General features: G+C 44.9%; 1 protein-coding gene and 1 long non-coding RNA gene across 9 annotated transcripts in view; one reads left to right on the top strand and one right to left on the bottom strand.

Moving 5' to 3' along the window:
* LOC110531786 (DENN domain-containing protein 4C) overlaps positions 1-17441 on the top strand; it is a 74704-nt gene extending 57263 nt beyond the window's left edge. For 4 of the 7 annotated variants that reach the window (XM_090183892.1, XM_021615208.3, XM_090183893.1 and 1 more), the window contains 18 exons: positions 435-641; positions 906-1034; positions 1418-1565; positions 1808-1978; positions 2252-2377; positions 2788-2931; positions 3127-4328; positions 6730-6934; positions 7184-7287; positions 10677-10852; positions 11237-11422; positions 11710-11890; positions 12321-12431; positions 12738-12875; positions 14332-14449; positions 14684-14837; positions 14956-15020; positions 15157-17441. In XM_090183892.1, the coding sequence (XP_090040018.1) occupies positions 435-641; positions 906-1034; positions 1418-1565; positions 1808-1978; positions 2252-2377; positions 2788-2931; positions 3127-4328; positions 6730-6934; positions 7184-7287; positions 10677-10852; positions 11237-11422; positions 11710-11890; positions 12321-12431; positions 12738-12875; positions 14332-14449; positions 14684-14837; positions 14956-15020; positions 15157-15293 (3702 nt within the window). In that variant the 3' untranslated portion in view covers positions 15294-17441. Of the gene's footprint in view, positions 1-434; positions 642-905; positions 1035-1417; positions 1566-1807; positions 2019-2251; positions 2378-2787; positions 2932-3126; positions 4329-6729; positions 6935-7183; positions 7288-10676; positions 10853-11236; positions 11423-11709; positions 11891-12320; positions 12432-12737; positions 12876-14331; positions 14450-14683; positions 14838-14955; positions 15021-15156 lie in introns of those variants that run through there. The other 3 variants (XM_090183894.1, XM_090183891.1, XR_016483176.1) reach the window with 2 other exon arrangements.
* LOC149980865 (uncharacterized) lies at positions 16019-20774 on the bottom strand. Of its 2 annotated transcripts, XR_016483177.1 has the most exons (3): positions 18991-19099; positions 18771-18817; positions 18184-18312 (listed from the first exon to the last, which is right to left on the bottom strand). It is a non-coding gene; the product is annotated as an uncharacterized LOC149980865 (long non-coding RNA). The 2 variants fall into 2 exon arrangements; XR_016483178.1 differs by lacking the exon at positions 18771-18817 and having other exon boundaries at positions 16019-18312; positions 18991-20774.
* Between the last annotated feature and the right edge of the window lie 3058 nt (positions 20775-23832).

Genomic DNA, 23832 nt, shown 5'->3' with positions numbered 1-23832 from the left:
GGAGGCCAATATGTTGTTCCAGTTCCAACAGAACTGTATGTGTTTTTTTGTCTGGCATATTAACATATTCACGTATATTCTCACCACAGGCACAAACGCATACTGTAGTTGTGGGTGTCGGGACAGGACGTCAAGCCAGTGTGTGGGCGTTGTTATGTCTAAGCTGCTCTTGTCTACGCTCTCGCCTCAGAAGGCCACGAGCAGTATTTGTTGGCCATTGTTCTACGGAGGGATGGGAGGTTCACCATTAGGAACGTGCACAGTCACACACAAACTCTCTCCTCCCAACTCTAACCATCAGGAAATGGTGAAGGAGAATAATCGGAAATACATCATCTAAAATCAATCATAATCAGTCAATTGCGTGCACGTCCCCCACCCCCATAAAAGGGACAAATAAAAGTCATTGAACTGAACTCTGTGTCCCGCCACAGGAGATCAAGCTGGCCTACAAGATGGCCAAGCGCTTCTACTCCAACCCTCCGCTGTGGGCCAAGTGTCTGTTCAGCCACTGCTACAGCCTGTGGTTCATCTGCCTGCCCGTGGGGGTGAGGCTGGCTCAGTCCAAGAGCTGGGCCATGCAACAGGCCTACAACGTCCTGCTCAAGATGAGGACATCTGAGGTGGAGGTGCTGGATGAGGTAAGGGAAACTTGGGGTTTACTGGGTGTGTGGAGGGGGTAGGTATAGGGTCGTGAGTGCTTATGGTTGGTTGTCTGTTGACGTATGCGGACATAAGTGTGCGTGCATTTGTCTGAGAATGTTTGTGAACGAGTCTTTGTGTGTGTATGCTCCCATATAATCGCTTCCACTACAGTGATGACACCTTCAGTGGAAGTCTAACTACCATTAGGTTTTTAACTTGTTGTGTCCTCTCACACATAGCCACCCTCTGTCCCTCCGTAGGTGTGTTACCGTGTAGTGATGCAGCTGTGTGGCGTGTACGGTCAGCCTGTCATGGCCGTCCGTGTCCTGGTGGAGATGAAGAAGGCAGGGGTGCACCCTAACGCTATCACCTACGGATACTACAACAAGGTAGGGTACTTACACCAGCCCATACACATGCATACGCTCCCATTTCACTCCCTTCGCCTTGGCCCTTAACCTTTAATGTTCGGTCTGGATATTAGGATGTGTAGTTGTGGATCTTCACCCATATTGCTTAGGCCTTACATAACTGCAACCATTTAGGGTTAGGGCACTTAAAGGGACAGTGCAAGATTTTGGCTTGCTAGCTGTACCTGTAGGCTTCCAGTCATTGCGCTAGTTAGCAATGTCTGGCCAAACTACCTTCAACTTCAAACTGCACGCTGGGACAAAAATGTCTACAATCTCGCGCTATCCCTTTAAACTAGCCTAAACAAATACCTCAATCCAAAGTATGTCCGTGTTCATCTCCTCTCCACTCATTTCTCCAGGCTGTTCTGGAAGGCCCCTGGCCCAGTCGGAACCGCAGTGGGCTCTTCATGTGGGCCAAGGTGCGCAACGTGGCGCGCGCTCTCTCTCAATTCAAACAGGCAGTCCACCGGATGCCCGCCATGGAAGGACCCACCGTCATCACGACAGGTGAGGTGTCCGAACACAGAGACCGAGCATGGGAGAGTCAATCACTTAGGTTAGAATGCAATCACCACAGTTGTTGCACCAAATGCATATCACTTTCTACTCTTTTCATATATTTTATGTAATGTACCTGTGCTTGTATGTAGGACAATACACTCTATTTACAATATACTGTAGAAGCCCCCTTGCTATGTTTGTTTGTATTGGACTTAAATGGTTAAGTGCAGTAGCTCCCCTTTTTTTAGCTTGCTCAGGAAGTGATTTAGGCCCGTCAGCGGGCGGCTTGGCGAGCAGCGACGGCGACCGGCTGAGCCACGGGAGTGCAGACAGCTCCAGCGAGGCAAACGGAGAGGATCACACCCTGTTCGCACGCAGCCTCATCATAGCAGACACCGCAGACAACCACTGCAGCGGAGGTAGACTGCAGCCTGGAGACACTGGACCAAGTCCCTACATGTACAGCTTCCCCTAGCCCCGAACTATTAGCCCCTAGCTACTCGCCTGTTAGCCCCTAACCTCTCGTCTATAGCCCCTGGCTACTAGTCCCTAGCCTCTAGCCCTTAGCTCCTAGCCTCTAGCTCACCCTAACTTCTTGCACCTACAGCGCCGAGCCTCTAGTCCCTACCCTTCAGAAGTGCACAGAGCTGAAAAGACTGGGTAGATTAAGACAGTATGTTTGTGTCCCGCAGGAGTTCAGTCTGATCAAGGCTACGGCTCTAAAGATGAGTTGCACCAGGACCTAGTGGATTTGGCTCAATCAGCAGCCCTTGTAATCGCTGTGGATCAGTGCAGCAAGTCCGCAGCACAGCACAACGGTAACCAGCTCAGCCCCCCCGTCTCAGGCATAACATAAGATAGTTATGGCGAGAGTTCATCTGCTAGATGAGAAGGCAGTGTGTCAGACTTTCGTATTCATTTTTTTTTTGATGAGCATAAATAAAATAACAAATAATTCAATGCCAACGTGCATAAAGATGGCGGCCCCCATGTACTTACCACAGATGCCTCGTTTGCTCAGTTTGCAGTATTGTACATTGCTCTCCGTTACTCTTACTTGTTTTTGTATTGGCAGTAGCAAAGTATACATGTAGATTGGACAGATTTTATTGGTACGTTGAACCATGTCGTGCGGCGTACTGGGTACTGCTAAAAACAATGACGTCATATCTGAATTCCTCTTGTCTTTATGCACCTTCGCCATTGGTGTGCAATCTTGTCTCGTCAGGTGGGGACATAGCTGGCTCGGTGGACAGTGCAGTGGCTGTAGCGGAGCCCCCCAGCCCTGTGAAAGCACTCCCACATGTCCCTAGCATCGTCAAACTGTCCACAGGGGCGAGTTTTGATACCGCCATGAAGAGAGGAGACACTGGTGAGTGACGGGAGCAGACTCAAACCTAAATCTTAACCTTATCTCATATCTGAGGTTTACACATTTGATATTTGTGGTTACATGTTTGTCTTCAAAACAGCACTGAACTCTGCTTATGGTTATTGGGGGAATTTGTGGACAGAAAATGTCCCCCCGGTATTGAAGGCATGCCTATGTGTTCATCTCTACCGACAGCCCCTGGGAAGCTGTTCTCTCTGCGCAGCCAGAGCGAGGACATCTCCCTGCCGGTTGAGGGTAGGTCTGCACCTCCGGGTGGCTCCGGGGTGGCGGGGCCTGCAGTCCAGGTCCAGCGCCAGAAGGCCTTCTCGGAGCGCAGCTGCAGCTTCAGCGCCGAGAGCCGTGCTGGCATGCTGATGGAGAAACATGGTGTGGACCACATCGTCAGCCGCATGGGCGCCGATGCACGGATCTTGGCGGCGGTTCTCTCTGGGGGCGGCACCACCCCCCCGCCTTCAAAGCCGCTTCCCAGTGCGGCCAAAGCCCTCTTTAAGGACCTGGAGTTGGACTCTGAGGAGGGGCGGGGTCCGACGCTGGGGAAACTGTCAGAGGAGGAGGGGCCAGTAACGGACCCAACCCCACTGGAGGAGGGGTTAGGGAAAGAGGAGAAGAGGATGAAAGGTGACCGGAAGGAGGCAGGAGGGGAGGATGAGATGGGTCTAAAGTTGGGGGAGGATGAGATGGGTCTAAAGTTGGAGGAGGAAGATGAGGAAAGAGATTCAGAGGGGAGGGGCTCTATTTCTCTGCCAACCTTGGAGATTAAGGAGGTGCAGGTAGGGGCAGACCCCCTCTCCCTCCTTGTCTCGGAGCACGAGGAGTTAGCCTCCGTAACCAGTCAGGAGCTGCCGCAATCCCTGCCTCCCATGGTGTCCCGAAACCTGGCAGATGAGATTGAGATGTACATGAGCCTCCGGAGCCCGCTTGGCCCCAAATCCTGTAGCATGGAGCTCCACCAGGAGGGCCAGGGAGGGGACCCTTCCCCGGATGCTGCCCCAGTGAAGCAACCTCAAGAACGGAGGTCCAGCCTCCCCGTGCCCCCTGTCAAACACCCAGGGGGGTCAAACGGGGACACGACGCCTAAACGCAGCCCCGCAGCAGTCACGCGCTCCAAGACCTTCGCCGTGAAGGCCTCCAGAAGCCCTGCCTCTTCCAGGGGTGTTGTGGCCAGCCCAAGGTCATCGCCACTGACTGCGCTGGTGAGGTCGTCGCAGAGTGGTTCGCTGGGGTCGGTCATCAACTCCATCTCGGGCATGAAGATGGACACCCTGCTCTCGGGACCCAAGATAGACGTGTTGAAATCAGGCATGAAGCAGGCAGGGAACCTGGCCAGCAAGGTGTGGGGGGCTGTGGCCTCAGCCTACTCTTACTCTGACGACGAGGTGAGCGGGGATGGACTGCAGAACATGCATACATAGCTAGATTCACTAAAAGATCAAGTAAAATGGTAATTAATTGCACAATATAACCTGCAACAGTCGGATGACATACAGTGAGGTCTGACACCCTTGACAAAGATTAACAGAAATTACTGTATAAAATAAGTAATTCAAATACTGAGCTATATTGTATGCAACAAAAAAAAGGTAAGTGATGTTATTTTATACTAATACAATTGTTTGGTGCAAGAGATTTTGTTTAAGAAGTAATACTTTTTTTCTCAAAGTTGGGGGCCTACAGTACCCCTGGTCGTTCTTCAACTTGAGTAACTCAGTGAGAGGGGCAGCACTGAACTAGCCTGCAACATCACTTCCTGGAGTAGCTCAAACTGTCCATGTTGTGTCTACATGAGACGCCATCTTAACCAACTTCATTTGGCTTCAATGCGTCTTCACATGGTAATTGATTGATGATTGATGGGTTTGTCCATTCATATATGCAGGAATTGGTCTGCACTTATAGAAGCAAAATAGCCCCATAACCACTGTTTAATTTGAGCCGGATCCTGCCGGAACAGGTTTATGATTTGCGCAACATTGTAGCCTATAGACCAACGTGTGGCCATTGCTGTGGTGAGAGAGAAGCGCACCTGTATCTCACAGAACTAGAATGAGATTCACTTTCTATGATCGCTTTCCCTCTCTGCTCTGATAGACTTGAGCCTGCCACTACCATCTCTCCAGAGTCATACTTCATCATTTATTTCCTTATAGAATCATAGCCATGGGAAGGATGCTGGTGGTGCCACAGCACCCCTGATAAGTTGAAATACATTTGCCAAAGTTCTAGAATTACTGCCAACTGTTCAGAAATAAATGAACTCATTCCGAAGACTACACCAGGAGTAGCCACGAGGATCAATAGACTTTTTAATTATTGCTTAACTGTGGAGTGTAGCCAATCACAAGGCATTGCCTACAGTCGGAAATGCGTGGCAAATCTGTCAGTGAACAGCATGCAGCCAAAACATGCCTTTCGCAATATTTCAAATACAATCGTGGGAAACGACAGGTTGGAAAGTAAATGGCTCCTGCTGAAAAGAGAAGACTAATCTGCCTGTAGGCCACTAAATATGTTATCAACTTCCAAATAGACATATTGAGCGAACAACATTGTTTTACAATGTAAAACATGAGAGAGGCTTTTGACAAGGGGCCATCGGCCACCGCCGGTGAGTGAGTGAGCTGCACATCATCGGGTGAGTCAGTGGAACTGGAAAGCTTTATCAGGACTATAATTTTGTCCTCATGTTGTACAATGTGTCTCCGCACACCTAGGCCTAGGCTAGTGATAGATTCAAGACAAGGTCGTCTTTATTGATCTCAGATTCTCGTCAGCTTCAAAGTAGACTATCATTTGTGAGGTATAAAAAAAAGAAAGAAGAATGACGTCTTCAGTCGTCTGAAATTATGTAGAACTGCATGCGGTGTGTTTATAGAAGGCAAACATTTTCCCAGACCCGAGGCTACAAAACCTTATCTCCATGTGTGCAACTTCTTCAATCGCCTCTACTCTACTGCTCTATGCCTGTACCCGAAAGCGAGGATAATGCATGCAATGCTTTATTATAAAGGTGATTTTTTTTTTATATATTTTGTTTTGCATTCCGATACCTTCCACTGGTCCTAGGACCCTTGTTAAGGTCAACGGCATCATGAACTTCACCAAGTACCAGGACATTTTTGCCATAAACCTTGGCTGCTAGTGGACCTCCCAGCAAGACAATAACCACAAGCACACATCAAAATACACAACATTGGCCACAAAATCAACATTTTGCAATGGTCATCTGTCTCCAGACTTGAAACCCATTGAATACGTGTGGTTTGAATTGAAGAAGGCAATCCCCATACACGCAGACGCGGATGAATTCGGTATGGAGGAAACTCCCTCCAAATGTGTTCTCCCATCTCATAAACCATTTAAAAAAAAGGTTTGGTGCCTTTGAAATCGAGTGTCAATAATTTTGACCCATACCTTTTTTGAGAAAAAAAAACATTGACTTGTTAAACAAAATCTCTTTCTCCAAGCAATTGTATAAGTATAAAATAATTACATTTCCCCACTTTGTTTTTAGCATAAAATATACCTAAGTATTTGAATGATTTATTTTCTACAATTGTTTTTGATAATCTGTATCACGTCTCAATAATTTTGGACCTCACTGTAGATACCACACTGTAAAACATCAGTATATACAGGACAATGATGTAAGACCTTGACTTGACAGGTTCATCTTCCAAAGCATATTGCAGAATGCATTCAGTTTTGTAAAAGTGAGTAATAAGACCATTCACAATCGTTGAGAAGTTTACATTTGGCCTTATTTCCCCCTCTTCCCAGGATGAACTGGGCCCCGGCTATAGGGAAAGGGACAGTTTCCCTGCCGGGCTGGATGAGTCCATGCTGTTGGGGGGTGGAGGAAGTGACAGTCCCACCCACAGAGGGCCCACCCAAGACCTGGTGTCCAACGGCCTGACCCAGAGCAGCACCAGCCTGGGCAGCAGCAGTGGGAGCAGTGACACAGGGAGAGGACCCCACTCCACACGTAAGCATAGACACACTTGACACACACACAGCTTATAAAAATAAAAACGTATGCAGGCACACACACACACTGTTTACGCATGCACAAGAAGACAAAACAACGTTACCCGTATACCCATAAACAGATACACGCACAAGATGTGTATGGTTGAAAGTGTGTTGTGATTGTATACTCTGTGTTTGTGTGTGTGTGTATATATGTATATGTATATATGTATGTGTATATATATATATATATATATATATATAGACGTGACTCCAGGAAGGCCAGGCAGAGGTCCAGACTCTGAGAGGTCAGACCAAGGCTCCCACCACACCAGCTCCTCTAGTATCTACCAGAACTGTGCCCTTGAGGTGAGACTATCATACTTTATATTTACAGTTGAAGTTTTTCACAATTCCTGACATTTAATCCTAGTAAAAATTCCCTGTCTTAGGTCAGTTAGGATCACCACTTTATTTTAAGAATGTGAAATGTCAGAATAATAGTAGAGAGTGATTTATTTTAGCTTTTATTTCTTTCATCACATTCCCAGTGGGTCAGAAGTTTACATACACTCAATTAGTATTTGGTAGCATTGCCTTTAAATTGTTTAACTTGGGTCAAACATTTCGGGTAGCCTTCCACAAGCTTCCCACGGTTAGTTGGGTGAATTTTGGCCCATTCCTCCTGACTGAGCTGGTGTAAGTGAGTCAGGTTTGTAGGCCTCCTTGCTTGCACACGCGTTTTCAGTTCTGCCCTCACATTTTCTATAGGATTGAGGTCAGGGCTTTGTGATGGCCACTCCAATACCTTGACTTTGTTGTCCTTAAGCCATTTTGCCACAACTTTGGAAGTATGCTTGGGGTCATTGTCCATTTGGAAGACCATTTGCGACCAAGCTTTAACTTCCTGACTGATGTCTTGAGATGTTGCTTCAATACATCCACATAATTTTCCTTTCTCATGACGCCATCTATTTTGTGAAGTGCACCAGTCCCTCCTGTAGCAAAGCACCCCCACAACATGATGCTGCCACCCCTGTGCTTCACGGTTGGGATGGTGTTCTTCGGCTTGCAAGCCTCCCCATTTTTCCTCCAAACATAACAATTGTCATTATGGTCAAACAGTTCTATATTTGTTTCATCAGACCAGAGGACATTTCTCCAAAAAGTACAATCTTTGTCCCCATGTGCAGTTGCAAACCGTAGTCTGGCTTTTTTATGGTTTTTGAGTGGTTTCCTTGCTGAGCGGCCTTTCAGGTTATGTCGATATCGGACTGATTGATTTGCGCTGTTCACACCAAAGTACGTTCATCTCCTTCCTGAGCGGTATGACAGCTGTTGATCCCATGGTGTTTATACTTAGATGTCATAACCGACTAGCCAAAACAATAGTTTGTCAACAAGACATTTGTGGAGTGGTTGAAAAACCAGTTTTAGTGACTCCAACCTAAGTGGATGTTAACTTCCGACTTCAACTGTAAGTGGCTACCGTACTCAATATATGGTCTCACAAAGACAGAGTACATACAGAAAGTATTCAGACCCCTTTTTCTACCTTTTCTTACGTTACAGCCTTGTTCTAAAATTGATTAAATCGTTCCCCCCCCCTCATCAATCTACCCACAATACCCCATAATGACAAAGCAAAAACTGATTTTTTAGAAATGTTTACAAAAATATACAAAAACAAAATAATTGAAATCATATTTAAATAAGTATTCAGATCCTTTATTCAGTACTTTGTTGAAGCACCTTTGGCAGCGATTACAGCCTCGAGTCTTCTTGGGTATTGGGGAGTTTCTCCCATTCTTCTCTGCAGATCCTTTCAAGCTCTGTCAGGTTGGATGGGGAGCGTCACTGCACAGCTATTTTCAGGCCTCTCCAGAGATGTTCAAGTCCGGGCTCTGGCTGGGCCACTCAAGGACATTCAGAGACTTGTCCCGAAGCCACTCCTGCTTTGTTGGCTGTGTGCTTAGTGTCGTTGTCTTGTTGGAAGGTGAACCTTCGCCCCAGTCTGTGGTCCGGAGCACTCTGGAGCAGGTTTTCATCAAGGATCTCTCTGAGGGCCTCCCGGGTGGCGCAGTGGTTAAGGGCGCTGTACTGCAGCGCCAGCTGCGCCACCAGAGACTCTGGGTTTGCGCCCAGGCTCTGTCGTAACCGGCCGCGACCAGGAGATCCGTGGGGCGACGCACAATTGGCCTAGCGTCGTCCGAGTTAGGGAGGGTTTGGCCGGTAGGGAAATCCTTTTCTCATCACGCACCAGCGACTCCTATGGCGGGCCGGGCGCATTGCGCGCTAACCAAGGTTGCCAGGTGCACGGTGTTTCCTCCGACACATTGGTGTGGCTGGCTTCCGGGGTTGGATGGCGCTGTGTTAAGAAGCAGTGCGTCTTGGTTGGGTTGTGTATTGGAGGACGCATGACTTTCAACCTTCGTCTCTCCCGAGCCCGTACGGGAGTTGTAGCTATGAGACAAAAACAAAATAACTAGTAGTAGCTACTAAACAATTAGATACCACGAAATTGGGGAGAAAAAGTTTTTTAAATGTTTTTTTTTTTAAAAACAATTTTATTTTTAAAACTTTTTTCTCTGTTCATCTTTCCCTCAAGCCTAACTAGTCGCCAAGTCCCTGCCGCTGAAAAACATCCCCACAGCATGATATTACCATCACCTTAGGGATGGTGCCGGGTTTCCTCCAGACGTGACGCTTGGCATTCAGGCCAAAGAGTTCAATGTTGGTTTCATCAGACCAGAGAATCTTGTTTCTCATGGTCTGAGAGTCCTTTAGGTGACTTTTGGCAAACTCCAAGCGGGCTGTCATGTGCCTTTTACTGAGGAGTGGCTTCCGTCTGGCCACTCTACCACAAAGGTCTGATTGGAGGAGCGCTGCAGACATGGTTGTCCTTCTGGAAGGTTCTCCCATCTCCATAGAGGAACTCTGGAGCTCTGTCAGAGTAACCATTGGGTTCTAGGTCACTTCCCTGACCAAGGCCCTTCTATTGCTCAGTTTTGCCAGGCGGCCAGCTCTAAGAAGAGTGTTGGTGGTTCCAAACTTCTTCCATTTAAGAATGATGAAGGCCACTTTGTTGTTGGGGACCTTCAATGCTGCAGAAATGTTTTCGTACCCTTCCCCAGATCTGTGCCTCGACACAATCCTGTCTCGGAGCTCTACGGACAATTCTTTCGACCTTATGGCTTGGTTTTTGCTCTGACATGCACTGTCAACTGTGGGACCTTATATAGACAGGTGTGTGTCTTTCCAAATCATGTCCAATCAATTGAATTTACCACTCCAATCAAGTTGTAGAAACATCTCAAGGATGATCAATGGAAACAGGATGCACCTGAGCTCAATTTAAGTCTCATAGCAAAGGGTCTGAATACTTTATTTTTTAATACATTTGACAAAATTTCTAAAGACCTGTTTTCACTTTGTCATTATGGGGTATTGTGTGTCGATTAATGAGGAAAAATAATATTATTGAATCCAATTTAGAATAAGGCTGTAATGTAACAAAATGTGGGAAAAGTCCAGGGGTCTGAATACTTTCCGAATGCACCGTACAGTATGCTGTAGTAATCTGTCAGTTCATACGTACAGGGTGCTATAGGCTCATAATAGACTGTGACCTCTTTCTATCTGTAACCGATAAGTTTGTTACTTAGTCAGGTTGCTTCAAGTAGCCTATGCCAGGTGCGTCTGTAATGTTTATCTCTCTCTCTCTGTGTGTGTGTGTGTGTGTGTGTGTGTGTTTCTAGGTGCTGATGTCCAGCTGCTCCCAGTGTCGATCCTGTGAGTGTCTGGTATACGATGAGGAGATCATGGCGGGCTGGACGGCAGACGATTCCAACCTCAACACCACCTGTCCCTTCTGCCGCACCGCCTTCCTGCCCCTGCTCCACGTCGAGTTCCACGACCTGCGCACCACCACAGCGTGGGTGTTTGTCTGTCTGGGCCATGAAGTATACACTTGTATAATAGTGTATTCAATAAAACAGGATGCGAGATTTTCCATGCTAATGTTTAAATTATACTTACTAGTTCATGAAGAACTCACTAAATGAGGCAGAATTTTGTTGTGAGACACGGTACAATTCAAATTAATCCGATTACATGTACAAAACCAGACAATTAAGCACATTTATGGAAACGGCTACATAGGAAGATGCGGTGGCGGGCTTTGACATGGGCATTAAATACATTTTAACCTACTACAATTGGACATACTTCATTATCTTCGTCTAAGTCATTCAAATGTTCTATGTGGCTGGATGTGTGTGCTCTTCCCCTGTTTCATTGTGTGTGATCTCACCTACAGGTTCTACCTGAACCCCAGCGCATCAGGAGACAGTATCCACAGCACCAGCCAGCAGGCCACAGCTACAGGCTCCACCGAGAACAAGGTAGGGGCTGCAATGGACACCCCGACCCCTGGCCTCATCAGCTTCCCAGAATCTGAGGACCCAGGAGAGGCCCCGGCCAGCCAGACTGCCACGCACAAGAGGTCGGTTCACAAGAAGTGCCTGTCTCAAAAAAACACATTTAATATTCTGTCTCCATCATTATTACCTTTTATCCTTCATCTGATTTGGTGCCTCCTATTCAGTAAATTAAAGGGTTAACGTGTACCCTAATGATGCTAATGTGTAGCTAAGCAAACTTGTTCATCTGTCAATTGAACTGTAAGAACTGAAAAATGACAAGCTGAAAACTCGACTTGGCTCACTCTTGCTTTACATTTTTCTGTTGTTAAAGATCCTCTGTCTTTGCCCTCTCCTGTCTGTCTGTCAGTTTGATACCGGAGCCGGCTCAATCGGATCCCCTGGGCCTGCTGGAGCACCAGGCAGGGAAAAGGGGGACGTCTCTGACACGCAGCAACAGTGTGGGCGGGCCTCTACAGAGCCTGGTTGCCCAGAGAGAACCAGGACACAGCGTGTCCACCACCAGCCTGCCCTGCAGCCTGACAGAGATGGTGAGTGTCCTTAGAATGTCCCTGCAATCCTTCCCACTCAGCGCACCAGGACTTGAGTCAATTAAATTTCAGGTCAGTAAATTCAGGGTATGAAATTTAAATCAATTCAGCGCTTATGAATCGAAAATGAATGATTGTTTTCTGTATGTGGACTTTCATTGAAATAGAATTTACTCTGAAACTGCAGCACATGTACAGGCCATGCTTTTCTATGCTATTGAGAAAGCAAAGAGGTTGTTTACACAGTGCTGTCAAACCACATTTGTCAAAATCCAGAAATAAAATTACTTGGGATACGTAATCAGTGGTCACTGTCCAATGGAATAGGTGATTCACTGTGTTTGTGGGTGGGAGGCAACAAAGGTTCTATTTATGTGGATGGTCAGGAGTTATGCAACTGACTAAAGCGCTGTGTGTGTGTGGTTCTCAGGATGGCCTGGGACAGAAACGGCCCAACCCAATGCCCGTGTCTGTGCCCTACCTCAGCCCCCTGGTCCTCCGCAAAGAACTAGAGACCCTACTGGAGAATGAGGGAGACCAAGTAACACACATTTAACAGATATAATAATATTTTCAGAAAGAAGCAATATTACAGGACAGCAAAGAGGGGCCCATAGATTCTCACATGTAGTATGATTTACAGTAGGTGGCATTGATGTTGAAGGGCCCCTGTGTTTTTAAAAATGTCATAAATGTAGCTAGCTGTTGTGTGTCCCTTGATGTTCTGGTCATTTGTCGCCCTCACTGTTACTGCTTCCATTTTTATTTAACTGTTAATCTTTACAGATTTGAACATTAAGCTGTAGTATCGCTTATAAAGCACAGTTTAATTGGTTTTCTCCATCAGGTCATCTACACCCACAAGTTCCTGAGCCAGCACCCCATCATATTCTGGAACCTGGTGTTTTATTTCCAACGCCTGGACCTGCCCAGCTACCTGCCTGGCCTCATCCTCACCTCGGAACACTGTAACAATGGAGTACAGGTACATAACCATGCAGAACTCACACACGCTACTCATCTACACAAATATTCACACACAGCTTACAAACAGTGCTCTCTACTCGTGATCACCTCAGAGCGACCAGCCACCGTGAACCCACGTGATCAGTCACTGTTTTTAAAAAGCATTTTTAATTTAACCTTTATTTAACTAGACACGTCAGTTAAAAACAAATTCTTATTTACATTGACCATCTACCGGGGAACAGTGGTTTATAACTGCCTTGTTCAGGGGCAGAATTACATTTTTAGTAACAGGCCCAACGCGCTAACCACTAGGCTACCTGCTGCCCCTGTTAAAGGTCATGAACTATCAAAACTATCAAAATCATGTTTTTCATTAATGATGGTATTTGAAGGGAACCAGATCAAAGTATGAAAAATGACTGTTGCTTCTATGTTGATAACGTTTGATCATAAAGTTACTGGTCTCCTCCCCCATGTCAAACACTTGGACTCATTGTTAAGGGGACAAGGTGACATCACCTTAACTCTCTTTTTAATACACCAATGGTATCATGCTATTCTCTTACCTAATTAAAATCAGTACTGCCTTGTAACCAACATCGGAGAAGACATGGTGGTTTATAGCTAGCTAGACAGCTACTCTACTGGTGCCAGCAAAAATAATGTAAAGTTTACACTATTCATCTATGGCAAAGACACTTATATGTTTCCCCTTTCATCTGTGTCTGGTGTTAGCTAGTTACTGACTCGCTAGGTTTTTATCCGTGTCTGGTGTTAGCTAGTTACTGACTCGCTAGGTTTTTATCCGTGTCTGGTGTTAGCTAGTTACTGACTTGCTAGGTTTTTATCTGTGTCTGGTGTTAACCTAGCAAGTCAGTAACTAGCTAACACCAGACATGGATGAAAACCTAGCGAGTCAGTAACTAGCTAACACCAGACACAGATGAAAGCTAGTTACTGACTAGCTAGGTTTTCATCTGTGTCTGGTGTTAGCTAGTTACTGACTCGCTAGGTTAACACCAGACACAGATGAAAACCTAGCTAGTCAGTAACTAGCTAACACCAGACACGGATGAAAACCTAGCAAGTCAATAACTAGCTTTCATCTGTGTCTGGTGTTAACCTAGCGAGTCAGTAACTAGCTAACACCAGACACAGATGAAAACCTAGCTAGTCAGTAACTAGCTTTCATCTGTGTCTGGTGTTAGCTAGTTACTGACTAGCTAGGTTTTCATCTGTGTCTGGTGTTAGCTAGTTACTGACTAGCTAGGTTTTCAGCCAGCATGGAACAAAAGGGGGGGTCATTCAAAACTCAGATGCAGTTGTCATGTCAACACATCTGTCAGTGCTGCTGTGAACCGCATCACAGCCATGAGAGAGAAAGTACTTTTCAGAATGACTGTTCAGGACCTTTAAAGCAGTGCAACAGTAGATAACTGTGTGTCTGTATTTTCCATTCACTATGTCCACAGCTCCACCAGACATCCCTGTCTCAAGACAGTAAACAGGTGTATGTTCAGCTGCTGTGGGACAACATCAATCTGCACCAGGAACCTGGGGATCCCCTCTACCAGAGCTGGAGGACCCTGAGTGACTACAAACTCTCTCACACATACATAGCTCTCATACATCTAATCAAGCAATCATCCTCAGAGCACTGAGCTGTCTGTCTGTCTCTTAACTTTTTAACATGCATGTCCTGCTCATATTTGATAATGGAACACAGTTTGAGTTGACAGCTAATGAATAGAGCCATATACGTAAAAAACAATTATTCTAATGTATTGAATAGTGACTGAGTACTGAAGAATCTCTGTTTCCCAGTGGAGAAGAAGGGCACCCTGGCCCCCACGGACTACCAGGAGACACGGACCCTCCTCAACAGCATCGTCCGCAGCATCCAGACCAACGACGTCTATGGCCCCATCAACCTGCTTCTCCGGGAGGTCAAGAGGAACCCAGAGGTCAAACGCCAAAGGTCAGTCCTCTAAAGCTTATATGTGGGGGTGACACATTTATGAGCTAATGTCAACTTTTGGTGTGAACTTCTCTAATGTAAACTTTAGATTTTGATCTATTTATTGGTCTCTTATCAGGGGTATCTATCGGGAGATCCTCTTCCTGGCGCTGGTGGCATTGGGACGGGAGAACATTGACGTTGGTGAGTGAACTGCATGACACAACCAGTCTTTTTTAAACCAAGACATGGATTTGGGTAATTCCAATCATTCAGTGTCTTGTTCCTGAGTTTAATGAGCTAAATGATTCTGTTTTTCCCCTCCTTGTCTCCCCAACAGAGGCTTTTGACCGTGAATACCGCCTGGCCTTTGATGAGCTGAGCCCAGAGCAGCTCAAGGCCCTGCATAAGATCGACCGGCCACCCAACACCAACGTCCAGTGGTGCCTCAAGTGCTTCGGCGCTCCAGTCATCTGATTTGGCCACTGCTGCTATCTGCTGGACGCTCTGAGGACCTCACTCACACTGGAGAGAAGCAGACAAGAGAAAGGGGGGGAAGGAACTTGATGGGTGAGGGTGTAAGGGAGAATTTTTGCACCTTCATATCACCCAAAGATGGTACTTTTTTATCCCGAAAGTCCCTTTTGTTGTTCTTTCCCCGCGGGCCGCTTGTATTGCATTGTTATTTATGTAAATACTCTGGAAGGTCAGGAAAATAGATCCTTGTATTTATAAAGCCCTTCTTACATCAGCTGATGTCACAAAGTGCTGTACAGAAACCCAGCCTAAAACTCCAAACAGCAAGCAATGCAGGTGTAGAAGCACTATACATTAACTGAACTGTTGGTAAACGAATAGGTTAACAAAATAACCGCATATTAACAATTAAGCTTGTATGATAGCAAGCTAGCTACGTTAGCTTCCTAGCTACAGTAGCATGGCAAGAATGGGGGACGCCTACTATATAAAATGGTGTGGTGAGAATGCCACTTGTACAGTGTTAGTTCCTTTTATGATCGAGTATGTGTGTCTCTCACTGCCCAGTCCTGAGTGGCCTTGCTCCATCTCTGTCCTATAGCCCCAGGATCTGACCCCAACACCCCTGGCCCTAGAACCACTTTGTAGTATTCTAGTAGGCGATTTACCCATGGACAGAATACTGATCGTCACTGTCATTGATGTGCACTTTTAGAAACGGTAGCTTTACCAGTCCGTTGGTTGTCTTTTTTGTACATATTTTTCTACATGGGGGATGCCTTGATGCTGATAATGATTTCTACAGATTCAGTCTTCACTATTGTTGTGTCATTGTGGGTGTTTGTCTTGGAATGCATTTCGTTTTTGAGAAGTAGATTTCTCTCGTTTTGTGTGTAAATAAGTGTTGGAGATCAGTTCGAGAACATTCCAGAACCCTGCAAACGTGTCTTAAAAGAAAAGCCTGAACTAAATGTTTTATTCTTACAACATCGACATCCCAATGGGAGAGAAAAGGAATCTGTCGCAGCATACTCAACCTAGAATGTTTCAGGTTTAGCCACTAGCCATTTTGGGGCTAAAAATCAAATGTAACCATGAATAGGAAGGGAACTGAGATGCAGCTCTTTCCTTCCATGCCTTGAGCAAAAGACGTTCTGTCACAGGGAAAGAAACCACGGTAAGTTACTGCGGTGCCTCAGTAGTAGTGACAAGTCCAACATATACAGTTAAACTCTTATGGTAATATATGCTTTCATGTGATTTAAAAATCTGCTTGTGTACATGCTTGGGTTACTCCATAATATATCGACAGTATATCTGACTGACATAGAAATATCCCTCCCTTTGAAAGCTTAACCATCATGAAGAATTGTAGTTAAGGAAGATAAGCTAGCTTTTAAAGGTTTACATATTAGTGAGGTCTGCCTTAATTCATTTTATCCCATCTCTTGTTTTCCTTTTATTGTGAATGGAATATCAACTTTGAGCAGCGGAAGAGACTTTACACAGCACATAAAGGGCTCATTCAAACCGGAGAATTATGCCCAGGGCCTGTAGGAGTGAGTGCTGACCTAGGATCAGGTCTACATCTGTCCATGTAATCTTTATTATTTGAAAGGCAGAACTTATCCTAGCTCAGCACTCCTACTCTAAGACGCTTTAAGAATACGGACCCAGATGACATTACATAAAGTATCATAACGGCTCTACACACCACGTTGTAGGTGGTCCTTTCTAGATACAAAAGGGAGAGTCACACAGAAGTGTGAATACTCTATGTAAAGATGTCAGATTGCACTGCTTAGATTAGTACGTGATTTAACCCCAATTGGGATCATCTGTTCCAACTTCAAACTTTACCACCGCGAAACCTAAATCCAACTGTTTATTATTAGAACATATGGACAACAGAACATGTATCAAGCCAATCACAGTGGTGTTATACATTTGATAACTAACTTCTTTATATCGAAGCGATTCCATCATATATGACATTTGAGCATTTCCTGTTGGCTAAAAGCTGTGCTTGATGTGCTCGTCAGAGGATGTATACAAAATGGTTCAATCTACCGTCCTGTGGAATGCACGTGAATGTCTATACACTATTGTACTGCAATAAATGAGTTGTGACCTGATTCAAAACAAAAACCTGCCACTAGTGATGCATTTTTATACAGTCGTCAATGCATGGGTTTGGGGACAATTACTCACCTACTCTTCAACATTGCATTAAGGGTGTACTTTTTGCCATCACAACACCAACACAATTCTGGAAAAGTTCCTGAAGAATGAATGATTTTAAAATAGTTAAATAATTCATTTTGGCTTCACACATAAATGAATGCACGTTGAGGATTATCATCATAGCTCTCTTACAGCAATCACTCAATAAAATATTTAGTACAAGATCATAAACTGTATTGGAATATTTGTAACATATTACTCAGTTCCCTCTGTGGTCTGCAAATAATAAACACATCTTACAAGTTCTTCTACTCCGCCTGACACAGGATGCTTTTCTATTTTGAAAAGGGACACTGACGTGCCATTAGCCCAAACCCTAAAGGCTGGATAGACTAGCTCAGAGAACTTTGTGTGGAATGTATGAAGATGGGTCAATGTGCTACAGGAGACACTGTAAAAGGACAGAGTGCCAGCTGACCAGTCCAGATACAGTCCCAGTTTGTTGGAGGGGACAGGTATGGCAGTGCTCGTCATATTGTGCCAGGCCATGTATTGGTCATCAGCACAAAGCAGACTCCAGGACTTGTCATTGTGTCTGAGGAGGAGGTCGTAGTGCCTTCCTCTCCTGCTGATGTCTTTGTATGCTATTCCTATATAAGTTGAATACTTGTTCAGCGTCCAGTCAGTCCCTCAGTGCATAACACCTGTGCAGGGCGCTCAAACCTGTCTGGGTGATAAAGACATGGTTGCATTTCTCCCCGGGTGACTCTTCTCTCCTCAGACAGCGAGAGCTCTCTGTGTGCTGTGTTTTGGTCCAGTGTCAGCTCACGGGCATCTAATAGGAATGACAGACGAGAAATTAAAAAATACAAATATTTCTATTCATATCCATTTATGATATATACTGATCAAAAATATAAACATGCAACAATTAACGTTTTTACTGTTAGTTCATATAAGGAAATAAATTCAATTGCACGCTCCCTAAAAACTTGATGTCTGTGACATTGTGTGGCCTTTATTGTCCCCAGCACAAGGTGTACCTGTGTAATGATCATGTTTAAATCAGCTTCTTGATGTGGGTGTATTATCTTGGCAAGGAGAAATGCTCACTAATTGGGAGGTAAACAAATTTGTGCACCAAATCTGAGAGAAATAAGCTTTTTGTTCGTATGGAACATTTCTGGGATTTTTTTTATTTCAGCTCATGAAACATGGGACCAACACTTTACATGTTGTGTTTATATTTGTTTTCATAATTTAGGCTTATTAATCAGAACATTCTTGACTTACAGTTCTTCAGGCCAGCTTTTAACCAGCATTCTGCATCATGTTCAACACTAAATAAGAAGCAGAAGATTAGATTGTGTATATCACTCAAACACTATCTACAGTCCCTTCATAGCCATAGCGTGCCTGTGTGCAGAAAGGCCACACAATTGTCACACTGACAGCATAGATTAGTTATAATGGTTTCTACATTTGTAGTTACCAGATGGTCTATGTTTCCTACCTGAGTTTCCCAAGATTATAGAGTGGGTCCTCTAGTAAAGTAGAGAGCAGTTTCACTCCTGGGTTGTACTCAATTCCAGTTCTTTCAGGCATGAGGGGTTTGACTTCAGAGCAGAGGCCAGAGAAGCACAGCCTTCCATCTTGACTCCACAGAATGACAACCTGCAGTGCAAAGACTTCCGTATTGCGGAACATACACGTTAGATCGATTTGAAATGTAAGGCAATGATCCCACGTTCGCGGAGACCGCATTGACGGTAAACGATGCATATGTCGGCTCAATCGGAAATTACCTTCACATTTTAACGAGGATCTTCCTCTATACTTCTGTTATACAAACTGAATCCAGACCTTATTCTAGACATGGACTCACTTCTATGGCAAGTGAATTATCTCAAGAATCACATATACTCTTTGACCCCAATGTCCTATTCCTGTATGATACTATTTTATTTGGTTATGAGAGAGCAATACTTAATCAAAGTAGTTGTCATTCAAGGTTTTTTCAAGTAGCCTACTTTTGAGGGGAAACCTGTTACCTCAGTGTCTCCAGTTTACAGTGTGGATTCTTCAGTCCAACAGAGAGCAGCTTCACTCCTGAATCCTGCAGGTCATTGTCGCTCAGATCCAGCTCTCTCAGCTGTGAGGAGTTTGAGCTGAAGCCAATGCTTCACAGCATTTCTCTGAGATTGCATCCATTCAACCTTTGGGAAATACAGCATAGTCGAGCTGACCGGTATGAACACATAAGTCAATGCATTTATAGTGCATTGTTTTTGTTTGTAAAATAGGCAAAGTATTCAAATTCTTACATAGCCTTTCTGGAGGCTTTGACCACTGGCAGCAGCCTCCGAAGACCTTCCTCTGAACTGGAGTATTTCTTCAGGTCAAACACATCCAGCTCCTCTTCTGAAGTCAACAACACAAAGACGAGGGCTGACCACTGCAGGTGATAGTTTGGCTTCTGAGAGACTTCCTGAGCTCAGGGAGCTTTGGATCTCCTCCACTAGGGAATGGTCATTCAGCTCAATCAGACAGTGGAACAGGTTAATGCATCTCTCTGGAGACAGGTTTTCTCCTTGATGTACTTGGCTGTCTCCTTGTTGGATTGTGGCCCGATATTGGTCTGCGTCAATAAACCTTGCAGGAGAATCTGATTGGACTCCTGTGAGAGACCAAGTAGGAAGCGAAGGAATAGATCCAGGTGTCCGTTCTTGCTTTGTAAGGCCTTATCCACTGCACTCTTGTGGAGGATGCTTGTTGGCATGTGGGTGAGCAGTGGTTTCTTTGAACTGGGAGGTTATTTTACCATCAGATTGTCACTGTTGTTGCTGAAGATGAGAAAAACATACAAAGCAGCAAGAAACTCCTGAATGCTCAGATGCACAAAGCAGTACACCTTCTTTTGGTACAATCCATACTCTTCTCTGAAGATCTGTGTGCACACTCCTGAGTATTCTAAGGCTTCTTTGACATCAATGCCACACTCTCTCAGGTCTTCCTCATAGAAAATCAGATTGCCCTCTTCCAGTTGTTGAAAAGCCAGCTTCCCAAGTGACATGATGGTTTTCTCATTCCTTTGCTGATTCATCTCATGTTCTCCAGGGTGCTTCAGGTCCATCTGTTTAGTCAGGAACGTCAGGAAGTGTGTGTACATTTCACTTTGAGTCTTTGGCATTTCTCCTTTCTTTGCTTCAGACAAAATGTTATCCAGAACTGTCCCTGAAATCCAACAGAAGATACAGTGCCTTGCGAAAGTATTCAGCCCCCTTGAACTTTGCGACCTTTTGCCACATTTCAGGCTTTAAACATAAAACTGTATTTTTTTGTGAAGAATCAACAACAAGTGGGACACAATCATGAAGTGGAACGACATTTATTGGATATTTCAAACTTTTTTAACAAATCAAAAACTGAAAAATTGGGCGTGCAAAATTATTCAGCCCCTTTACTTTCAGTGCAGCAAACTCTCTCCAGAAGTTCAGTGAGGATCTCTGAATGATCTAATGTTGACCTAAATGACTAATGATGATAAATACAATCCACCTGTGTGTAATCAAGTCTCCGTATAAATGCACCTGCACTGTGATAGTCTCAGAGGTCCGTTAAAAGCGCAGAGAGCATCATGAAGAACAAGGAACACACCAGGCAGGTCCGAGATACTGTTGTGAAGAAGTTTAAAGCCGGATTTGGATACAAAAATATTTCCCAAGCTTTAAACATCCCAAGGAGCACTGTGCAAGTGATAATATTGAAATGGAAGGAGTATCAGACCACTGCAAATCTACCAAAACCTGGCCGTTCCTCTAAACTTTCAGCTGATACAAGGAGAAGACTGATCAGAGATGCAGCCAAGAGGCCCATTATCACTCTGGATGAACTGCAGAGATCTACAGCTGAGGTGGGAGACTCTGTCCATAGGACAACAATATTGCACAAATCTGGCCTTTATGGAAGAGTGGCAAGAAGAAAGCCATTTCTTAAAGATATCCATAAAAAGTGTTGTTTAAAGTTTGCCACAAGCCACCTGGGAGACACACCAAACGTGGAAGAAGGTGCTCTGGTCAGATGAAACCAAAATTGAACTTTTTGGCAACAATGCAAAACGTTATGTTTGGCGTAAAAGCAACATAGCTCATCACCCTGAACACACCATACCCACTGTCAAACATGGTGGTGGCAGCATCATGGTTTGGGCCTGCTTTTCTTCAGCAGGGACAGGGAAGATGGTTCAAATTGATGGGAAGATGGATGGAGCCAAATACAGGACCATTCTGGAAGAAAACCTGATGGAGTCTGCAAAATACCTGAGACTGGGACGGAGATTTGTCTTCCAACAAGACAATGATCCAAAACATAAAGCAAAATCTACAATGGAATGGTTCAAAAATAAACATATCCAGGTGTTAGAATGGCCAAGTCAAAGTCCAGACCTGAATCCAATCGAGAATCTGTGGAAAGAACTGAAAACTGCTGTTCACAAATGCTCTCCATCCAACCTCACTGAGCTCGAGCTGTTTTGCAAGGAGGAATGGGAAAAAATGTCAGTCTCTCGATGTGCAAAACTGATAGAGACATACCCCAAGCGACTTACAGCTGTAATCGAAGCAAAAGGTGGCGCTACAAAGTATTAACTTAAGGGGGCTGAATAATTTTGCACGCCCAATTTTTCAGTTTTTGATTTGTTAAAAAAGTTTGAAATATCCAATAAATGTCGTTCCACTTCATGATTGTGTCCCACTTGTTGTTGATTCTTCACAAAAAAATACAGTTGTATATCTTTATGTTTGAAGCCTGAAATGTGGCAAAAGGTCGCAAAGTTCAAGGGTGCCGAATACTTTCGCAAGGCACTGTATATACCTCTGAGAGAAAACACACGGAGGCAGAACTCCACTCTTTCCTAGAAGGAATCTCGCTACCTAAACTATCAGAGACCGACCAAGAAGATCTCAACTCCCCCTTCACTCCTGAGGAGATCCTGGAGGCAATTACCTCCATGCCACCTAATAAGTCCCCAGGCCCAGATGGATTCCCCAGAGAGTTCTACAAAGCTTTTTGGCCCCAGCTCAGCCCTATCTTCATGCCAATGCTGGAGGATTTTTGCAAAAACGGAGTTCTCCCAGACTCAATGCACACAGCTCGCATTACAGTGTTGCTAAAAAAAGACAAGGACCCCCTATCCTGCTCGTCCTTCCGGCCCATAAGCTTGTTGGATTTCGACTATAAAATAATTACCAAATTGCTCGCCAAAAGACTATAAACACTGTCATTTGTCATTTGTAGGTAGTGGTGAAGTGACTATGCATAGATAATAAACCGCGAGTAGCAGCAGTGTACTATAAATGTAAACAGTCAGTTGGCCATTTGGTTAATTCTTCAGCAGTAGTATGGGCTGGGGGTAGAAGCTGTTAAGGAGCCTTTTGGTCCTAGAATTGGTGCTCCGGAACTGTTTGCCGTGCGGTAGCAGAGAAAACAGTCTACGACTTGGGTAACTGGAGTCTGACAATTCTTTGGGTTTTCCTCTCAGTCCGGTGGACATTTTGATGAATTGTTCAGTAGTCTTATGGCTTGGGGGTAGAAGCTGTTAAGGAGCCTTTTGGTCCTAGACTTGGCGCTCCGGTACCAGTCTGACTTGGGTGACTGTAGTCTGACAATTTTTTGGGCTTTCCTCTAGGTCTTGGATGGCAGGAAGCTTGGGCAGTATGCCCTATCCTCTGTAGTGCCTTACGGTCAGATGCTGAGCAGTTGCAATACCAGGCAGTGATGCAACCGGTCAAGATGCTCTCGATGGTGCAGCTGTATAACATTTTGAGGATCTGGTGATCGATGTCAAATCTTTTCAGTCTGAGGGGGAAAAGGTGTTGTTGTGCCCTGTTTATGGTTCTTGTTGTTGATGTCAGGCAAAGCGTTTTCCAGGATTGTCACCTTGCCCCCTATCGCACTGAGCTGAGAGTTGATGGCATCTAATTTAGTGTTTAGTTCTGTACGTTGGGATCTCAACTCAGAAAGGATGTCTTCGACAGAGTGCGAGGTTGGCATTCGTTGTGCCTCGTGGGGGAGCGGGTTCTCTTGCTCCTGGCTAATGGCGCTAGTTTTTTCTGAAGCTAGCTTCTTCTTGGAGGCTTTTTCCGTCGCTAATACTCGAGTCCGGGTAAAAATGTCACCCGTAGTGTCGCCGCCATGACTTTTTCTTACTAAAGCTAAATGAGTTTGAACTTGGAGTGGAGGTAAGATTAGGAATTGGAAACTACTTGTGCGGAGCTCTTAGTTCATGCGGCCATCTCGTCCAAGGGTCACGTGATCCCCCACCAACTCCATTTAAATTAATAAAGACAAGTCAGGC

Source organism: Oncorhynchus mykiss, chromosome 9 (assembly GCF_057628025.1).
Source record: "Oncorhynchus mykiss isolate SJ-2025 chromosome 9, ASM5762802v1, whole genome shotgun sequence".
Classification (NCBI taxonomy): domain Eukaryota; kingdom Metazoa; phylum Chordata; class Actinopteri; order Salmoniformes; family Salmonidae; genus Oncorhynchus; species Oncorhynchus mykiss.
The sequence above is the reverse complement of the archived record's forward strand: the minus strand, read 5'-3'. Positions and strand labels throughout refer to the sequence as shown.